Source organism: Muntiacus reevesi, chromosome 5, assembly GCF_963930625.1.
Source record: "Muntiacus reevesi chromosome 5, mMunRee1.1, whole genome shotgun sequence".
Classification (NCBI taxonomy): Eukaryota; Metazoa; Chordata; class Mammalia; order Artiodactyla; family Cervidae; genus Muntiacus; species Muntiacus reevesi.
Genome location: NC_089253.1, coordinates 83,333,462 through 83,355,027, shown reverse-complemented (window position 1 = coordinate 83,355,027; position 21,566 = coordinate 83,333,462). Strand labels below are relative to the sequence as shown.

The 21,566-nt window shown below is 37.8% G+C and overlaps 1 protein-coding gene across 2 annotated transcripts in view; it reads left to right on the top strand.

Annotated features, from left to right (window-relative positions):
- The window catches only part of NME7 (NME/NM23 family member 7), a 232,294-nt gene that overhangs the window by 102,663 nt on the left and 108,065 nt on the right, over positions 1-21,566 (top strand). For both annotated transcript variants that reach the window (XM_065935656.1, XM_065935658.1), the window contains exon 10: positions 5,591-5,692. In XM_065935656.1, coding sequence (XP_065791728.1) covers positions 5,591-5,692 — 102 coding nt within the window. The remainder of the gene's footprint in view (positions 1-5,590; positions 5,693-21,566) is intronic.

The following is a 21,566-nucleotide window of genomic DNA, read 5'->3' as shown; positions in this document are numbered from 1 at the left end:
ACTGACCTGCATATACCGAAACTGTACTTCTTCCTCTAGGTCTTTATATTTGTTATCAGTTCTGTCTGAAATGTTCCATTCACTGAATCTTTCAGTGAGAGGCACTTTTTTTTGGATCACGTTTTTCCTTAAACCACTTCACATATACAGTAAAGAAGCTTAAAAAAGTATACATGTATTTCCCCCCTCTTACTCTGCATGCTGTTGTACATTTTACATTTATATGTTAAAAGGTTTATGATACATTTTAAATATTTTTGCTTTAAATAATCAATTAAATTTTCATTTTTAATTGCTGTGAAACATGTTTTATATTTACGCACATATTTGCCATTGTTTAGTGTGGTTCCATATTTTTGTCTGGTATTTTGATTCTGTCTGAAGAACTTCCTTTAACTATTTTCTATGGTATAGGGCTGGTGGTGGTGAATTCTCTCAGATTTTGTTTGTCTGAAAAAGTCTTTCTTTTTTGATTGAAAGATCATTGACTTACAATATTATATTAGTTTCAGATGTACAACACAGTGATTCAATATTTTTATAGATTATATTCCATTTACAGTTATTACAAAATAATGGCAATATTCCCCTGGTAGTTTATCCTTGCTGCTTATTTTATACATGATAGTTTGTATCTCTTAACCCCATACCCTTGTCTTGTCCCTACTCCTTTTCTTCTCCCTACTGGTCACCATTAGTTTGTTCTCTATATCTGTGAGTCTGTTTCTGTTTTGTAATATACATTTGTTTGTTTTATGTTTAAGATTTCACATATAAGTGGTAACATACAGAATATTTGTCTTTCTCTGACTTATTTCACTAAGAATAATATACTCTAGGTTTATCCACATTGTTGCCAATGGTAGAATTTTGTTCTTTTTTTATTGCTACGTAGTATTCCATTGTATGTATATATCACATCTTCATTATTCATTCACCTGTTGTTGGATACTTAGATTGCTTCGGTATATTGGCTCTTGAAAATAATGCCGCTATTGGAATACATATATCTTTTTGAATTAGTTTTTTTTTTTTTTTTATTCAGATATATATACAGCAGTGGAGTTGCTGGATCATATGGTAGTTCTGTTTTTACTTTTTTTGAGGAAGCTGCATACTGTTTTCCATAGTGGCTGCACCAATTACATTCTCACCAACAGTGTACTAGGGTTCCTGTTTCTGCGCATCCTTGCCAGCATTTGTTATTTGTAGACGTTTTGATGGTAGCTGTTTTAGCAGGTGTGATATCTCATGGTGCTTTTATTTGCATTTCTCTGATTAGTGGTATAAAGGGTAAACTATCAGGAGAATATTGCCATTATTTTGTAATAACTATAAATGGAATGTAATCTATAAAAATATTGAATCACTGTGCTGTACACCTGAAACTAGTATTGTAAATCAGTGATCTTTCAATCAAAAAAGAAAGACTTTCTCAGACAAACAAAATTTGAGAGATTTTGGCCATCTGTATGTCTTTTGGCCATCTGTATGTCTTCTTTGGAAAACGTCTATTCAGCCCTCCACATTTTTTAATAGAGTTTTTTGTTTTTTGACTTTGAGTTCTATGAGCTCTTGATTTTTAATATTAACTGCTTATCAATCATAGCATTTACAAATCTTTTCTCCCATTCAGTATGTGGTCTTTTCATTTTGCTGATGGTTTCCTTTGCTCTATAAAACTTTTTATGTTTAATAGTTCTCATTTATTTGTTTTCGCTTTTATTTCCTTTGCCTAAGAGACTGATCCAAAAAAAATTAATGCTGCAATTTATGTTGAAGAGTATTCTGTCTGTAGAAGTAATTTTTTTTTTATTCAGGTCTTACATTTAGGTCTTTAATCTATATTGAGTATATTTTTTACACAGTGTAAGAAAATGTTCTAATTTCACTCTTACATGTAGCTGTTCAGTTTTCCCAGCATCACTTGTTAAAGGGACTGTCGTTTCCCATTGTATATTCTTGCCTTCTTTATTATAGAGTGATCATAATTGTATGGGTTTATTTTGGGCCTTCTATTCTGTTCCCTTCATCTATGTGTCTGTCTCTGTACCAGTACCATGTTGTTTTGACTACTGTAGCTTTCCTGTGTAGTGTAAAGTCAGGGAGCATGATACCTCCAGCATTTTTTCCCTCTCGAGATTGCCGTGGCAGTTCAGGGTCATTTGTAGTTCCATATAAATTTTAGGACTATTTGTTTGAGTTCTGTGAAAAATGTCATGGATGTTTTCATAGAGATTGCATTAAATCTGTAGATTGCCTTGGCTAGTATAGCCATTTTAACAGTATTACTTTCTCCAATCCAAGAACACAGGATATCTTTGCATCATCTTCAGTTTCCTTCATCAGTATTCTATAGTTTACATAGCATAGGTCTTTTACTTCCAAGGCAAGGATGCCAAGTCTCCCTGCTTCCATTTAACATAGTATTAGAAGTCTTTGCCATAGTAATCAGATAAGTAAAAGAAATAAGAGGCATTCAAATTGCGAGGAAGAAGTAAAACTGTCACTATTTGCAGATGATATGGTAGTATATGCTACCCTGGAAGCTCAGAGTTAAAGAATCCACCTGCCAATGCAGTAGATGCAAGTATGATCCCTGGTTTGGAAAGATCCCATGGAGAAGGAAATGCTTACCCATTGCAGTATTTTTGCCTGGGAAATTCTGGTGGGCAGGTGAGACTATTGGTCTGCAGTCTACGGGGTCACAAAGAGTGAGACACAACTTAGCAACTAAACAGCAACAAGTGATATTATATAGAGAATATCCTAAAGTCTCCACCAAGAAAGAAAAAAAAAAACCTACTAGAATTAAGTGAATTCAGTAAAGTTGCAGGATTCAAGGTTAACATATAGAAATCTATTGGTTTCCTGTACACTAAAATGAACTCAGAAAGATAAAGTGAGAAAGCAATCCCCATTTGAAATTGGGTCATAAAGAGTAAAATACCTATGAATGAACTTAACCAAAGAGGTTAAATACCTATACTCTGAAAAAGCCTTTATTTTTCATTCATTTTGAAAAATATTTTCCAAATATTTCTCAACTGATTATAGAATTTGACATAAGTTTTTTTTATACTTATCTTTGTTCTGTTATTTTTGATGTTTCTACAGTGAAAAAATGTTTCACTATTTTTTACTACTTTTTTTTGTTATTGTTGTTCTTGTTTTATAGCCAATCTGATTATGATGTGCTCTACTTTATTTTTCTTTCCACTTTTTCTCCTTGGCTTTTGTTATATCTGTGGGTTTATAAGTTTCATCAAATTTAAAAACTTTTTAGTGATTAATTCTCAAAATACATTTCTGTTCATCATCCTTTCTTCTTTTGAGGCTCCAATTACACTGCGTGATGTTGTCCCATAGTCTTTTTTTAAAATTTAAAATTTAAAAGATTTTCTTCATTTCGCTTTTTAATAGTTTCTGTTGCATGCCTTCAAATTCATTGATCTTCTACAAGGGTTTATCCTCTTCATTACTTATAAATTCAGATGTAGTTTTCATCTCTAGAAGTTTTGTTTGGATCTTTTTATATATCTTTTTTTTTTTTTTTTTGCCGTGTATTATGTACATGTTTTCTTCTATAATTTGAGCATGTAGAACCTAGTTATAGTGATTTTTAAAACTTCTTGTGTAATTACATCCATATTTCTGTCATCGCTGGGTTTCTGTCTCTTGAGTTTGGTTCTGGTGATAGTTTATATTTTCCTACTTCTTTGTATGCTGGCAATTTTTGTTATGTACTGGTGTTGTGAAATTTACACTGTCATGGTGTTGCTGTATTCCTTTAAGAAATGTTTGATTTTGTTCTGGCCCTTGGACAAGTTACTTGGGATCAGTTGGACACTTGTGAGACTTGCTTTTAAGCTTTCACAGGATAGATACAGAGTGTTCCATACATAAGGCAAATTTAGGCCAACTACTATGGTATATTTTAGTGGCAGAAAATGAAGAGGAACTAAGGAGCCTCTTGATGAATGTGAAAGAGGAGAGTGAAAAGCTGGCTTCAAACTCAGCATTCCAAAACCTAAGGTCATGCATCTGGTCCTATCACTTCATGACAAATAGATGGGGAAAATGTGGAAACAGTGTCAGATTTCATTTTCTTGGGCTCCAATATCACTGCAGATGGTGACTGCAGCCATGAAATTAAAAGACGCTTGCTCTGGAAAAATAGCTATGTCAAACCTAAACAGTGTTTTAAAAAGCAGAGACATTACTTTGTTGACAAAGGTCTGTCTAGTCAAAACTATGGTTTTTCTGTGTATGGATATGAGAGGTGAACCATAAAGAAGGATGAATGCCAAAGTGATGCTTTTGAATTGTGGTGTTGGAGAAGACTCTTGAGAATCCTTTGGAATGCAGGGAGATCAAACCAGTCAATCCTAAGGGAAATCAATCCTGAATATCATTGGGAGGACTGATGCTGAAGCTCCAATACTTTGGCCCCTGATGCAGAGAGCTGACTCATTAGAAAAGATCCTGATGCTGGGAAAGATGGAGGGAGGAGGAGGAGGGGACAGCAGAAGATGAGATGGTTGGATGGCATCACTGACTCAATGGACATGAGTTTGAGCAAATTCAGGGAGATAGTGATGGGCAAAGAAGCCTGGCGTCCTGCAGTTCATGCAGTCACAAAGTGTTGTATACCCTTAGTGACCAAACAGTAACAACTAGGGTGTAACACCATTCTGAGGACTCCACATGATGCCCTGTATATCATATGGGGGCTTTCCACTCCAGCTTGTAGGAGTACAGATTCTTCCCAGTTTTATACTGTATTTATGAATTGTTTCATTTACTGCTTTCTGGGAGTTCTTTTCTCAGCCTTTGGTAGTATCCTCTATATATACACAGACTCTTAATCTAAGACTCAAAAATTTCTCTGCAGATCCTGAGGCTTACTCTCTTGCTCTCCCGCTTCCTCTAGTATTCTGTTTGGCAAATCGTAGCCTCACTGGCCTCCCTAAACTCCAGTCTCGATCTGTTCTTTTCAGTGAGAATGTTGGGCTCTTTTGTGTTTCCTGTGTTTGTTTCACTGTCTAGACGCCTTCAGGCAGTAAGATGGGCAGTTGTACAGCTTATCCCATTCATTTTCCTTCTCTTGAGGATCATGGTACTGTGCTCACGTCTGAAAACAATATATGTTTATTGCCTTTAGTTTCTAGATGTTTAATGTGAGAAAATGAATCTGATGCCTGTTATTCCTCATTGCTGAAACTCATTATGATTTTTATGTTTCTTTGGGAGAAATGCTTTGGAATATATATCTTTTTTATTTGGAGAGAGCCTTTTAAAAGAAATATGTACTAGAAGATAATTTCAAATAGTGAATGTTATCAAGTGATAAAGCATTAGTATGATAATAGTAGGAATGGAGACAAGGGAACGTATCTAAAATGCATTTTTGTAGGAAAAATGGGCAAAATGTGGGAACTGCTTGGCATAGAGGGTACAGGTGGAGAAGAAGTCAAAGATAACTTTAACATTTTGGGTCCAGTAGAATAGTAGTGCAATTAATAGAAGAGAAGCAAAAGATTATTAAATTCTACTCATTTGTTAATATTATCTTATTTATATATTATAGGAAATGGTGACAGAAATGTATTCTGGGCCTTGTGTAGCAATGGAGATTCAACAAACTAATCCTACAATGACATTTCGAGAATTCTGTGGACCTGCTGATCCTGTAAGTTTTTGTTTAATATATTGATCAAGTCTGTTTTATCCATTAACTAAATATCTTAATGGGTTTTTGATAACTTTAGTTTGTTCTTTAAAAGAAATATATAAAATGAATATATGGACACAAAGTTTTATTCAAAATAGCATTCGACGTTATTTGTTTCTTAGTATGCCCCCAAAAGTGAATTTATTAGCCTAGTGACAATATATGGGCAGAAACATTTACTGTGGCATTTTCTTTTACTGTTTCTTGTTGCTAAATTGTATAAGTAAATTTTTTAATCTCAGTGATAGAAACTACCTAACGTATTAATTATCCTTTGACATGAAAGTCAGAGTGTTAGTCACTCAGTTGCATCTGACTCTCTGTGACCCCATGGACTATAGCCCACCAGCCTTCTATGTCCATGGAATTCTCCAGGCAAGAATACTGGAATGGGTACATTCCCTTCTCCAAGGGATCTTCCCTGACCCTTGGGGAGGGATCAAACTCAGGTCTCCTGCGTTGCAGGCAGATTCTTTTTTTTTTTTTTTCCCGCCCCCCCAGAGTGCAGGCAAATTCTTTACCATCTGAGCCACCAAAGGCCATAAAGCAAGCCCTCAATGTGGAGAATATTGATATGATGGCTTCATACCAGATGTGTAAATAATTATGAGCAGTGAGACTTAAGTGAAAAGTGATATTCTCTAGTATGCCCTTCAGGTTCCTTCAGGTTTCATTACATGGACATTTAGTGGTAAAAGGAATGAAGTTTGAAGTGGGGATGAGGTTTAAAAGCAGAAATAACAATTGAATACATATGCAAAAGCTCTATGCAAGTATTCTAAGATGTGTAGGGTTATAGGAAGTATTACTGATTTTAAACACTAACTATAATTTAAATTTACTGTTTATTTCACTATCACTTGTAAAGTTTATTGAAGAACAGTCAGTTCAGTTTAATTGCATTTACTGAGTCCCCTTAAATGTAAGATAGTAAATTACTGGTGCATGCTAAGTCTCTTCAGTGGTGCCCGACTCTTGGTCACCCCATGGACTGTAGTCCACCAGGCTCCTTTGTCCATGGAATTCTCCAGACAAGAATACTGGAGTGGGTTGCGATGCCCCCTTGCAGGGGATCTTCTTGATCCAAGGGTTGAATCCACATCTCCTGTGTCTCCTGCATTGGCCGGTAGATTTTTTACCTCTAGGGTCACCTATAAATTAGCCAACTTAAAAAGCCAACTTATATGACAGTGTGCTGCAGGATTAAGCCCTGTAAGGGAGAACAGTAATCCAGAAGTGCACACATAAAGTTCTTCCCAAAAACTTATAGAGCATTGTAATGTCAGTTCAGGTAAAATACATATGTTAAAAGGTTGTTTATTAATGGAGCAATTAATATTCCTGAAGGCAAATAAGAAGGAGGAGAAATGTAAACAGGGATGTTTTTGTTCACCACCTAGAGTAATGAAAATATAACAAAAGTAAACAAATGAGACCTAGTTAAGCTTGAAAGATTTTGCACAGCAAAGGAAATCATAAACAAAATGAAAAGACGGCCTTCAAAATGAGAGAAAGTATTTGCAAGTGAAGTGATTGATAAGGGATTAATCTTCAAAATGTACAAGTAGCTCATGCACTTCAATATCAAAAAACAAATAACTCAATCAAAAAATGATCAGAATGTATATGTAGAGATTTATCCAAAAAAGACAGATAGCCAGAAAAGCACATGAAGACATGTTCAGTGTCACTAATTATTATAGAAATGCAAATCAACACTACAACAAAGTGTCATCTTACACCAGTCAGAATGGCCATCATCAAAAAAATCTACAAAGTAGATGAGGTGTGAAGAAAAAGGAACCCTCTTAGATTGTCAGTGGTACAACCACTATGGAGAACAGTATGGAGGCTCCTTTTAAAACTAGATCTACCATGTAATCCAACAGTTCCTCTCCTGGCATATCGCTGGAGAAAAACCGTAGTTTGAAAGAATGCATGCACCTCAGCTTTCATTGCAGCATTGTTTACAACAGCCACAACATGGAAGCGACCTAAATGTCCATCAACAGAGGAATAGACAAAGTGGTTTATTACTCAGCCATAAAAAGGAATGAAATAATGCCATTTGTAGTGACATAGATGGACCCAGAGATTGTCATCAAGAGTGAGTAACTCAGGAAGAGAAAAACAGATACTGTACAATGTCATTTATATGTGGAATCTAGAAAAACAGAGCAGATGAACTTATTAGCAAAGAGGAAATAGAGTGTCAAGTGTAGAAAACAACCATCAGTACCAAGGGGGGTAGTGGGGGTGGGATGTATTGAGAGATTGGGATTGACATATATATAGTACTTTTTATAAAATGGTTAATTAATGAAAACCTACTGTACAGTACAGGGATTTCTACCTAATGCTCTGTGGTGCATGAGAAGGGTATCTAAAAAAGAGTTAATATACATATATGTATAGTTGATTCACTTTGCTATATAGCAGAAACTAACACAACATTGCAAAATGACTATACTACAGTAAAAATTAATTTAAATTAAAAAAAAAAATGAATCAAGGTACAAAGAGAATAGGGAAGGCTTGAAAGCTCAATATACAAAGGTAACCTTGCAGGAATTTGCAGATTTACTATGATATAGCGTCAAGAATATTTGCTTGGCTTCAATGGGAAATGCATACCTGGAAATGCAAGGAAATGCATATTTTTTTAGAGGAAGCAAAAAGAATACTGGTAGAGATGAAGGTGTGATGCATATCTTTAAAAGACAGGCTAAAAATTGTGGATTCTATGTAATTAGAATACTGTATAGTAAGAAACAGAAATTCCTTATATGTAGTTTCAGTATACTAAATTATTCTTTTGATGCAACTAGAGCAAACTGAACTGGAAGAGATTAAAGGCAGGGGTTCTAGAAATGGAAAGGGACAGACGTGATGGCATCAGTAGAGAAAGAGTTACTCTACTTTATATCTTTTCAAGGAGAAAGAAGAGTAGAAATAAATAATATGTGTGATTGTGAAAGAGTGAATATTGAAATGTGATTCTGCTTTAGAGGACATTAGGAGAAAGTGGTGGTGACGTTGAGTAGTTATTGAATATTAATTGTAAATATTAAGAAGGAATACTTTTTGGCTATATGAATAAGCAGAACTCAGGGTTATTTTAATTTTTGATTTCTGTTTGGCCAAAGAGGATTTTGTTCATTTTTTAAGATAGTTAAAATTGTGGGTGACCAGCTGACCAAATATAGGTAAGTTAAAGAGAGAAAAATTAAGGCAAAAAAGGGAATGAGATCAGTTTGCTCATTCTTTCATTCATTCAATAAATATTTGTTTACTCTGTGCTAGTATTTGTGACTGTAAAGATAGAAGCTTTAATGAGCTTACAGTCTATGAGTGGGCACAGATATTTCAGTGGTTAGTTTCTATGTTTTGTGGCAACTGCATTATTGGATACTTATATTGGGTACTAAGTGCTGTGCTTAGTCACTCAGTCATGTCCGACTCTTTGCAACCCCATGGACTGTAGCCTGCCAGGCTCATCTGTCCATGGGGATTCTCTAGGCAAGAATACTGGAGTGGGTTGCCATGCCCTCCTCCAGGGGATCTTTCTGACCCAGGGATCGAGTCCAGGTCTCCCACATTGCAGGCAGATTCTATACTCTCTGAGCCACCAGGGAAGCCCATTGGGTACTACTATGGCAGTCCTGAATTATACCGTTTTGCTTAGTCTGGGGATAGATGATGGAGTCAGGCGAGACTTCTTCAAGAACATGATAGCTGAGCTAAATTGTGAGGAATGAGTAGAACTTAGCTAAGTGGAGAAGGTGGGAAATAATAAAGGCATGAATTCATAAAACAACATTGCTTTTGTTGAAGTACAGGGCGGTGAATCAGAAATAAAGTTCCTGGGGAAGCGTTGGGAAGTGAGCAGGTGAGTGATCATAGAAGGAAGAGTCCTGAATATAAAAATTTGCTGATTCCGTTTCTTTCTAATTATTCAGTGAACACTTATGGATTGAACAGTATGTACAAGGTTTACTGCTTTGTCACATGGCCGAGCCATAATAAAGATGTCTAAAGCAAGCTGTCTTTCGTTAAGCAACTCATAATCTCTTTCAGAGTCCAAACTGCATCGTTAAAGCGTTGTTGGAATTACCCCACTTAACTTTTTTATTGTAGTTTTTTATGAACCCTGTATAATGAGTTCAGTTCAGTTGCTTGTTGTGTCTAACTCTTTGCGATCCCATGGACTGCAGCGTGTCAGGCCTCCCTGTCCATCACCAACTCCCGGAGCTTGCTCAAACTCATATCCATCGAGTCAGTAATGACATCCAGCCATCTCATCCCCTGTTGTCCCCTTTTCCTCCCACCTTCAATCTTGCCCAGCATCATGGTCCTTTCCAGTGAGTCAGTTCTTCGAATCAGGTGGCCAAAATATTAGAGCTTCAGCTTCAGCCTCAGTCCTTCCAATGAATATTCAGGACTGATTTCCTTTAGGATTGACTGGTTAGATCTCCTTGCAGTTTAAGGGACTCTCAAGAGTCTTCTCCAACACCACAATTTAAAAGCATCAGTTCTTCGGTGCTCAGCTTTCTCTATGGTCCAGCTCTCACATCCATACACTACTGGGAAAAACCATAGCTTTGACAGACCTTTGTTGGCAAAGTAATGTCACTGTTTTTTAATATGATGTCTAGATTTGTCATAGCTTTTCTTCCAAGGAGCAAGTGTCTTTTAATTTCATGGCTGCAGTCATCATCTGCAGTGATTTTGGAGCCCAAGAAAATAAAGCCTGTCCCTGTTTCCATTGTTTCCCCATCTATTGGCCATGAAGCGTTAGGACCGGATGCCATGATCTTAGTTAACTGAATGTTGAGTTTTAAGCCAACTTTTTTACTTTCCTCTTTCACTTTCATCAAGAGGCTCTTTAGTTCTTCTTTGCTTTCTGCGATAAGGGTGGTGTCATCTGCATATCTGAGGTTATTGATATTTCTCCCTGCAGTCTTGACTCCAGCTTGTTTGGCATTTCACATGATATACTCTGCATATAAGTTAAATAAGCAGGGAGACAATACACAGCCTTGATGTACTCCTTTCCCAATTTGGAACTAGTCTGTTGTTCCTTGTCCAGTTCTAACTGTTGCTTCTGGGTCTGCATACAGATTTCTCAGGGGGCAGGTAAGGTAGTCTGGTGTTCACATCTCTTTAAGTATATTCCAGTCTGTTGTGATCAACACAGTCAAAGGCTTTGGCGTAGTCAATAAAGCAGAAGTAGATGTTTTTCTGGAACTCTCTTGCTTTTTCTATAATCCATCAGATGTTGGCAGTTTGATCTCTGGTCTCTGTGCCTTTTCTAAATCCAGCTTGAATATCTGGAAGATCTCGGTTCACATACTCTTGAAGCCTGGCTTGGAGAATTTTGAGCATTACTTTGCTAGCATGTAAAATCAGTGCAATTGTGCAGTAGTTTGAACATTATTTGGTATTGCCTTTCTTTGGGATTGGGTTGAAGACTGACCTTTTCCAGTCCTGTGGCCACTGCTGAGTTTTCCAAATTTGCTGGCATATTGAGTGCAGCACTTTCACAGCATCATCTTTTAGGATTTGAAATAACTCAACTGGAATTCCATCACCTCCACTAGCTTTGTTCATAGTGATGCTTCCTAAGGCCCACTTGACTTCACATTCCAGAATGTCTGGCTCTAGGTGAGTAATCACACCATTGTGGTTATCTGAGTCATTAAGATCTTTTTTGTATAGTTTGAACATTCTTTGGCATTTATTGCATTATATAAAGTTGTACCACAGGGATTTTAAATTTTGGTACTAATCTAGCTTATAAAATGTTAACAGTGGCTGTCTTTGGATTGTAGGATTATAATAATAGTCAATTCTACTTTCCTATATTTTATAATTTTTCTCTAAGACTTTTATAATAAGAAAAATACATTTTATTTTATCATAAAACCTGAAAGTGAATGAACTTGTATTAATAAATGAGGAGTTGGGGCTGATTTAGGACTGATTTCTCCTCTAGAGTCTCAGGGTCTTAAATCATGTTGTAAGTGTAGGTATAGGATTTCAAGCAGGGCCATATGCTTTTTAAAAACTTGATTGATGGATGTTTTAAATTTTTTTTTTTAATTGGTCAGAAAGCACCAGGTATTTTTACATTTTAATAGCTACAGTATAGACCCTAGAGCTGCCTCATTCCTTCCCCTCCCCCACCCCCCAGGACAGTGTCAGGCCTTCCCAGGAGCCCTGCCTTTGCTGCCTGGGCAGTCTGAAAACTCCTGCTGCAGCTGAGCAAAGGTCTGCCTCTGTTGTTCTGACTGCCGCTCTAGATCCCGGAACTGGGATTCATATCGCTTAATCTCAGCTGTGATATAGTCCAGCCTTTTACCCACTGTGGCCTGAACTTCCCCCAGCTCCCGTTTGACCCACTATGGACCTCAGAAGTTTAAACACCACGTTGGACCCATCCAGTAGAGCCAGTTCCTCCTTCATGATACTATTTTCTGTTAGTTGTACCTCTAGCTTCTGCCTCTCTGACATGGATTTACTCGAGTCCTTCTGCAGCTGTTGATATTTCTCTACTCAGTGTAGCTTCTTCTGGATTAGCTCAGCCATGGTGGGTATTAAAGCATTCTCCCTTCAGTATTGGTAAACCCTGTTTTTTTAATTTTAAGGAAATATAGATGATTTACAATGTCTTGTTAGTTTCAGGTATACATCAAGGTGATTCAGTTGTTTACACATATAAGTACCTGTTCCTTTTTAGATTCTTTTCCCTTATAGGTTATTACAAAATATTGAATTTAGTTCCCTATTTAAGACCATACACTTTTGATGAATATTGATGGTTATTTCAAGTCAGAAGAAATACCATTAGTCACTATAGTCAAGCTTTATGAACAAAAAAATAGCTTTTTCAGTTTGGTCTCAGAAGTTGGTTCATTTTATCCTTCTTCCTTTCTTTTCCTCCCTTTCCTCCCACCTTTCCAGTAAATACAGTCCTTACACTTGAGGAATTTAATGGTCTAGTTCTAGGAGGTAGACTTGATAATTAAATAGCCGTATTACTTTAAACCATTAGGTATGCCCATCTATTTACTGTTGTTATTCTGTTGCTGAGTCCTGTCTGTCTGTTTGTGACCCCCTGGACTGGATTGTAGTACACCAGGCTTCCCGGTCCTTCACTATCTCCTGGAGTTTGCTCAAACTCATGTCCCATTGAGTTGGTGATGCTATCTCACCATCTTTCTCTGCTGCCCTCTTCTCCTCCTGCTCTCAATCTTTCCCAACATTAGGGTCTTTTCCAATGAGTTGGCTCTTCACATCAGGTGGTGAAGTATTGGCACTTCAGCATCAGTCCTTCCAATGAACATTCAGTGTTGATTTCCTGTAAGATTGACTTGTTTGGTCTCCTTGCAGTCCAGTGGACTCTCAAAAGTCTTCTCCAGCAGCATGCTTTGAAAGCCCTCCAGCAGCATGCTTTGAAAGCATCGATTCTTTGGTGCTTAGCCTTCTTTCTGGTCCAGCTCTCACATCTGTACATGAAAAACCATAGCTTTGACTATATGAACCTTTGTCTATAAAGTGAATGTCTTTGCTTTCTAATACACTGTCTAGGTTTATCATAGCTTTCCTTCCATGGAACAAGCATGTTATAATTTCATGGCCGAAGTCACCATCTGCAGTGATTTTGAAGGCCAAGAAAATAAAATCTGTTACTGCTTCTACTGTTTACCCTTCTATTGGCCATGAAGTGATGGACCGGGTGCCATGATCTTAGTTTTTTGAGTATTGAGTTTCAAGCCAGGTTTTCACTCTCCTCTTTAACTCTCATCAAGAGGCTCTTTAGTTCTTCTTCACTTTCTGCCATTAGAGTGGTATCATATGTGTATATGAGGTTGTTGATATCTCTCCCACCAATCTTGATTCTAGCTTATGATTCATTCACCCAGCATTTCTTTTTTTTTTATTTTTAATTAGTTGGAGGCTAATTACTTCATAACATTTCAGTGGGTTTTGTCATACATTGACATGAATCAGCCATAGAGTTACACGTATTCCCCATCCTGATCCCCCCTCCCACCTCCCTCTCCACCTGATTCCTCTGGGTCTTCCCAGTGCACCAGGCCCGAGCACTTTTCTCATGCATTCCACCTGGGCTGGTGATCTGTTTCATCATAGATAATATACATGCTGTTCTTTTGAAACATCCCACCCTCACCTTCTCCCACAGAGTTCAAAAGTCTGTTCTGTACTTCTGTGTCTCTTTTTCTGTTTTGCATATAGGGTTATCGTTACCATCTTTCTAAATTCCATATATATGTGTTAGTATGCTGTAATGTTCTTTATCTTTCTGACTTACTTCACTCTGTATAATGGGCTCCAGTTTCATCCATCTCATTAGAACTGATTCAAATGAATTCTTTTTAACGACTGAGTAATATTCCATGGTGTATATGTACCACAGCTTCCTTATCCATTCATCTGCTGATGGGCATCTAGGTTGCTTTCATGTCCTGGCTATTATAAACAGTGCTGCGATGAACATTGGGGTGCACGTGTATCTTTCAGATCTGGTTTCCTCAGTGTGTATGCCCAGAAGTGGGATTGCTGGGTCATATGGCAGTTCTGTTTCCAGTTTTTTAAAAAATCTCCACACTGTTCTCCATAGTGGCTGTACTAGTTTGCATTCCCACCAACAGTGTAAGAGGGTTCCCTTTTCTCCACACCCTCTCCAGCATTTATTGCTTGTAGACTTTTGGATACCACCCAGCATTTCACATGATGTACTCTGCATATAAGTTAAGTGAGCAGGGTGACAGTATACAGCCTTGATGTTCTCCTTTCCCAACTTGGAACTAGCCTATTCCATGTCTGTTTCTTTATCTCGTATTTTATTTTATTTTTTTCCTTTTTTTTCTTTTTTTTTTCCAGTGGGTTTTGTCATACATTGATATCCATGTCTGTTTCTAACTGTTGCTTCTTGATCTGCATATAGGTTTCTCAGGAGGCAGGTAAGGTGGTCTGGTATTCCCACCGCTAAGAATTTTCCACAGTTTGTTGTGATCCACATAGTCAAAAGCATAGTCACAGTGAGGCAGAAGTAGATGTTTTTTCTGAAATTCCCTTGCTTTCTCTATGATCCAGCAAATGGTAGCGATTTGATCTCTGGTTCCTCTGCCTTTTCTAAATCCAGTCTGTGCACCTGGAAATGCTCGCTTCCCATACTATTGAAACTTAGCTTGAAGGATTTTGAGCATAACCTTACTAGCTTGGGGAATGAGTGTAACTGCCTGGTAGTTTGAACAATCTTGGGCACTGCCCTTCTTTGGGATTGGAATGAAAACTGACCTCTTCCAGTTCTGTGGCCACTGCTGAGTTTTCCAAATTTGCCGACATATTGGAATACTGGAGTGGGTAGATATTCCTTTCTGCAGGGGATTTTCCCGATCTAGGGATCATACCCAGGTCACCTGCATTGCAGGCAGTTTCTTTACTGTCCCCTAATCTGTTCATGTATTATGTTAAAATAATTTACGTATTTCTTCACTGCTTAGTAATTCCCATATATGAAGTGAGAACCTTGGTTATAATACATGTCAGTCTGATTAGTACTTGGAAGAATGCCAGGTACATAATGGCCATGAATTTAATATTTGATGAATTAATGAGTAGACTGGCTATATTAAGAACTGGTACTAATTCATTATTTAAATGTATTTTATCTACAAAGTGGGTCCTTTTTTCTTTATTCTTTTCTAAGATATATAACTACTTTTCAAGTTGATTCAAAAGAAGATTCAGCATAACGGTGACCGTTAGGTCAGTTTATGACTGTACAGCTGACCTTTGAACAGTGCGTGGAGGGGCACCAACCTTCCGAGCTGTCAAAAATTCGTGTTTAACCTATAGTCAGCCCTCCATATCTGTGATTCCTCTATATCCATGTTCTGAATGCAGGGATTCAACCAACTGCAAGTTGTCTAGTACTATAATTTCAGTCACTCAGTCATGTCTGACTCTTTGTGACCCCATGGACTACAGCATGCTAGGCTTCTCTGTCCATCACCAGCTCCCTGAGCCTACTCAAACTCATGTCCATCGTGTCAGTGATGCCATCCAACATCTCATCCTCTGTCATCCCCTTCTCCTCCCACCTTCAATCTTTCCCAGCATCAGGGTCTTTCCAAATGAGTCAGTTCTTTGCATCCGGTAGTCAAAGTATTGGAGTTTCAGCTTCAGCATCAGTCCTTCCAATGAATATTCAGGATTGATTTCCTTTAGGATTGGCTGGTTGGTCTCCTTGCAGTCCAGGGAACTCTCAAGAGTCTTCTCCAACACCACAGTTCAAAAGCATCAATTCTTTGGTGCTCAGCTTTCTTTATAGTCCAACTCTCACATCCATACATGACTACTGGAAAAATCATAGCTTTAATTAGACAGACATTTACTGTTGAGAAAAATCTGTATATTAGTGGAAATGAGCAGTGGAGATCCTTGTTTTCCAAGGGTCAACTCTTAGGTATTGTATATTTACTTATTTCATCACTGATATTTGCTGTTGGCAGAGATTCTGCCTCTCTATGGTCTCATAGCTTGAAGAAAACATATATGAATGGAATTTCTTCCAGTCTGTCCAGAAGTGGTCTCCAGAGAGAGGGTGGTGCACAAGACAATTCATTGTGTGGGGAAGTATTAGACTTTCCACTTATATTTATTTGCCATATAAAAGTAACAAATTGGGATGGGGTGGGAGATGGGAGGGGAGTTCATGAGGGAGGGGACAAAAAGTAAACAAAAGAAATTAAAGTTTCATAAATGCAATATGTGGATGAATAAGAGTACATTTAAATAATCTATTAAATATATACATATTTTGGTGTATTTACATATTCTACTGATAAGGGTGCTTGGAAAATGTCAGTCGCTACTACATAGAATGGTAAAATTATCACAACAGATTTCTTTGCAATTCAAGAAGTATTCACTCACCACACAATCACCTGGAGAAATACATTCACTTAGGCAGGAAATCTGTTCCAGATGTGCCTCTAAGAGGTTTTCATTGCACCTGTTGAAGAATTTCACTGTTGAGTAGCTTGGCAGTTTTCCTGCTGAGCCATTAGCAACCTGAAAGAGTCACCAAAGAAGCAGTAAATTGTCTGGAAAAATCAAGCAGAATTTATTTGTCCTTGAACTGGTAAGTATGACAAGAAAAAATAACCTAACATAGGTATGCTGTCTTCTATGAAAAATTTCTTTGTTAAATATTTGATGTAAATGATCTTATTTCAGGGAATCTGAACTATCCTTATCTGCTTTCTTCCTTTGAAACCTTTAACCCCATCACCAGATTCTGTTGAGTCATTTTCATATACAGAAGTAAAAGTAGCTCTTCACATTTTAATGAGGTTTTGCATTCATTTGACTTTTCAGAGGGATATTCTACCTGTTATCTAGTGGTTGATTTCATAATCAAAGTAGAAGTGTCATATTTTGAAAGGCAGCTCTTTTATCATGAATGTTCGGCAAGTTGTTGAAACTTGGGAGAGAAATGCTTGAAAGTTGTTGGTTCTATGATCTGTTGACTTTCTGGTCACATTCCTTTATTAACTGAAGACTTGGAAATCCTGATTATATTCTTCTTCATCCCAATTCTTACCATAACATCCATGTGAAGGATTCACCCAACACCTAGCTTCAGAGCTCAACTATCAATTTTCTCAGTTTTCCTCCATAGCCATACTCAATGCTTTTTTAAAATACTGGAATATAGTTGTTTTACACATTATGTACATCATTAATCATTATGTGTAATCACTGACATTTGCATATATTATGAAATTATCAGCATGTTAAATGTAATAACCATCTGTCCCCATCTAAAATAATTGTATTATTTTTGATCTGTTCCTTATGATTGTATATCTATTCCTTCTATATCATCATGATTTATTTATTATGTAAGTGAAGTTTTGTACCTCTTAATCCTCTTCACTTATTTCACCCAACTTCCACCCCTTCTGGCAATCACCAGTTTGCTCTGTGTGTCTTTGTTGTTGTTATTGAGTTGCTAAGTTGTGTCTGACTCTTTGCAACCCCATGGACTGTAGCCGGCCAGGCTTTGAAGTCCTTCACTATCCCCCAGAGTTTGCTCAAACTCATGTCCATTGAGTCAGTGATGCCATCCAACCATCTCATCCTCTGTTGTCCCCTTCTCTTCCTACCTTTAACATTTCCCAGCATCAAGGTCTTATCTAATGAGTTGGCTTTTCTCATCAGGTGGTTAAAGTATTGGAGCTTCAACATCAGTCCTTCCAATGAATATTCAGGGCTGATTTCCTTCAGGATTCACTGGTTTGATCTCCTTGCAGTCCAAGAGACTCTCAAGAGTCTTTTCCAACACCACAGTTCAAAAGCATCAATTCTTTGGTGCTCGGCCTTCTTTATGGGCCACCTCTCACATCCATACATGACTACTGGAAAATCATTGTTTTGATTAGGCGGATCTTTGTCAGTAGACTAACGTCTACTTTTTACTATACTGTCTAGGTTTTTCATAGTTTTTCTTCCAAGGAGCAACCATCTTTTAATTTCATTGCTGCAGTCACCATCTGCAGTGATTTTGGAGCCCCCTGAAATAAAGTCTGTCACTGGTTCCATTCTTTACCCATCTGTTTGCCATGAAGTGATGGAACCACCTGCTGTGATGTTAGTTTTTTGAATGTTGAGTTTTAAGCCAACTTTTTCACTCTCCTCTTTCACTTTCATCAAGAAGCTCTTTAGTTCTTCTTCACTTTCTGCCATAAGGGTGGTGTCATCTGTGTATCTGCGCTTACTGATATTTCTCCCGGCAATCTTGATTCCAGCTTGTGCTTTATCCAGCCTGGAATTTCACATGATGTATTCTGCATATAAGTCAAATAAGCACAGTGACAGTATACAGTCTTGACATACTCCTTTCCTGATTTGGAACCAGTCTGTTGTTCCATGTCCAGTTCTAACTGTTGCTTCTTGACCTCCATACAGACTTCTCAAGAAGCAGGTCAGGTGGTCTGGTATTCCCATTTCTTGAAGAATTTTTCATAGTTATTGTGATCCACACAGTCAAAGACTTTGGCATAATCAATAAAGCAGAAGTAGATGTTTTTCTGGAACTTTCTTGCTTTTTCAGTGAACCAACGGATGTTGGCAATTTGATCTCTGGTTCCTCTGCCTTTTCTACAACCAACTTGAACATCTGGAATTTCACAGTTCATGTACTTTTGAAGCCTGGTGTGGAGAATTTTGAGCAATACTTTATTTTTTTTTTCATTTATTTTTATTAGTTGGAGGCTAATTACTTTACAATATTGTAGTGATTTTTGCCATATATTGACATGAATCAGCCATGGATTTACATGTGTTCCCCATCCCGATCCCCCCTCCCACCTCCCTCCCCATCCCATCCCTCTGGGTCTTCCCAGTGTACCAGCCCTGAGCACTTGTCTCATGCATCCAACTTGGGCTGGTAATCTGTTTCACCCTTGATGGTATACTTGTTTCTTTAGTAGCATGAGAGATGAGTGCAGTTGTGTGGTAGTTGGAGCATTCTTTGGCATTGCCTTTCTTTGGGATTGGAATGAAAAGTGACCTTTTCCAGTCCTGTGGCCACTGCTGAGTTTTCCAGATTTGCTGGCATATTGAGTGTAGCACTTTCATAGCATCATCTTTTTTGATTTGAAATAGCTCACCTGGAATTTCATCACCTCCACTAGCTTTGTTAGTAGTTGTTGGGCTTAGGTTTCCTCTTTTTCTTAACTCAACAAAGTCTCTAATCAGATCTGGCAAATTCGTTCACATTGAGATGCAAGTTACTACTCTCAAAGAATACATTATCACTTCCAAGGTTTTCCCTTTTTTTTCTCCTTTTAAAAGGTCTGGTGCACTGGGATGACCCAGAGGGATGGGATGGGGAGCGAGGTGGGAAGGGGGTTCAGGATGGGGAACACATGTAAACCCATGGCTGCTTCATATCCATATATGGCAAAAACCACTACAATATTGTAAAGTAATTAGCCTCCAATTAAAATAAATAAATTTTAAAATAAATAAATAAATAAATAAAACAGTACCTTCAGTTCAGTTCAGTAGCTCAGTTGTGTTTGACTCTTTTCAACCCCAAGGACTGCAGCATGTCAGGCTTCCCTGTACATCATTATTCCTGGAGCTCGCTCAAACTCATGTCCATGGAGTCAGGGATGCCATCCAACCATCCCATCCTCTGTCAGAATGCATTATTTTTGTCTTAAAAAAATTTCCTGTTTTGGAGTCAGGCCCCAGGAAGGTGACTGAGGAAGGAGAAGCTGACTGATAGGAATTCTTAGATACTTTTCTTTCATTCATTCATCCATGAATAATTGAATGCGTACTGGGTGCCATGCCCTATTCTAGGTACTGAGAATACATCAGTGAACAAAACAACTCTGTGTGTGTGTGTGTGTGTGTGTGTGTGTGTGTGATACAGAGAGCTCATATAGTCTCCTCACAAAGCACTGAGGTTACTTTTGAGTTGAAGACAGACAGTAGCCACATAAAAAATAAAGTACACAGTATTTCACGTGGATAAAAATGAAGCAAGAAAAGGGAGCTGGAGTCAAGGATACATACACAGGATTCTGTTTTAAACTGGAGTCATAAGAAAAGGATGAAAGAAGGAAGGGAAAAGAGCCAGCCATGCCTATTGCTATGTGAAGAATGTCATAGGCAGAGGGAACAGCCAAGGTGTAAGCTCTAGGAGAGGGGGTTGCTTGGGGTAATCGTAGAACTTGGGGGAATGAGTAGGTGGGAGATAAAGTCAGTGAGATAAGAACTGAGGTAGGTCTTGTAGACCGTTGTAGTGATTTAATGACAGTAAACTTTGCCTAGGCAAAGAAGAGATCCTGTTTATCACCGTAGGTATGATATCATGATTTGAACAGACTTCTCTTTTATATTTTGTCCTACCTCCTTTCGAAGACAATGGGCTGCTTTTCTGGGTGCCTGATGTCCTCTGCTAGCGATCAGAAGTTGTTTTGTGGTGTTTGCTCAGCGTTCAAATGTTCTTTCGATGAATTTGTAGGGGAGAAAGTGGTCTCCCCATCCTATTCCTCTGCCATCTTAGCTCCTCCTTGAACTGACTTCTAATAGGAGATCAAGGCTCCTTCCATCTGCCTTCACTATTACTTCCTTCAGAAGTCTGGATCTTGGGTAAGAAGCTATACCTGTTCTTTTTTATTGTCTTGGAAATTTTTCATTTATTTTGTACTAAGAGCACATCTAAATTTGAGCTAGCCACATATCATGTACTTAATAGACATATGTGACTAGTGGCTACCATATTGAATAGTGCAAATCTAGATCATTCCATCAGACCTTGCTTATGAATAAAAAACCTTCTCCCATAGTCTAACTGAGATTGGAGTGCTACATGGGGTCAAAATACAAACAGTAAAGTATTATAATGCATTGTTTTACTTCCCTTGTACTTGTTTCGCTCAGGTACTTTTAAGAGTTCTAACTGCATGTTTCTTTAGACCATGCAGTGGGCGTTAGGCAAGAGCCACTTTAGAAAAGGCTTTGTATGTTATGCTAAAGAGTTGGGATTTAATTCCAGAGGCCTAGAGATGAGAAAGGGGGAGGAGTTAGCGAGTTTTCAGCAGAGCAATTATGTGATCATTTTTTGCATTTTTAGAGAAGTTATTATTATGGTAGTGTGCAGGACCCATTATAGAGCAGCTTGATTAAAAGCAGAGAGAAGGTCCTTGTTGACCTGAAGCAAATAGACTACCAGCTGTCTCTCTATCAAAGATAGTTTTATTCAGGATCAGCAGAAAATTAT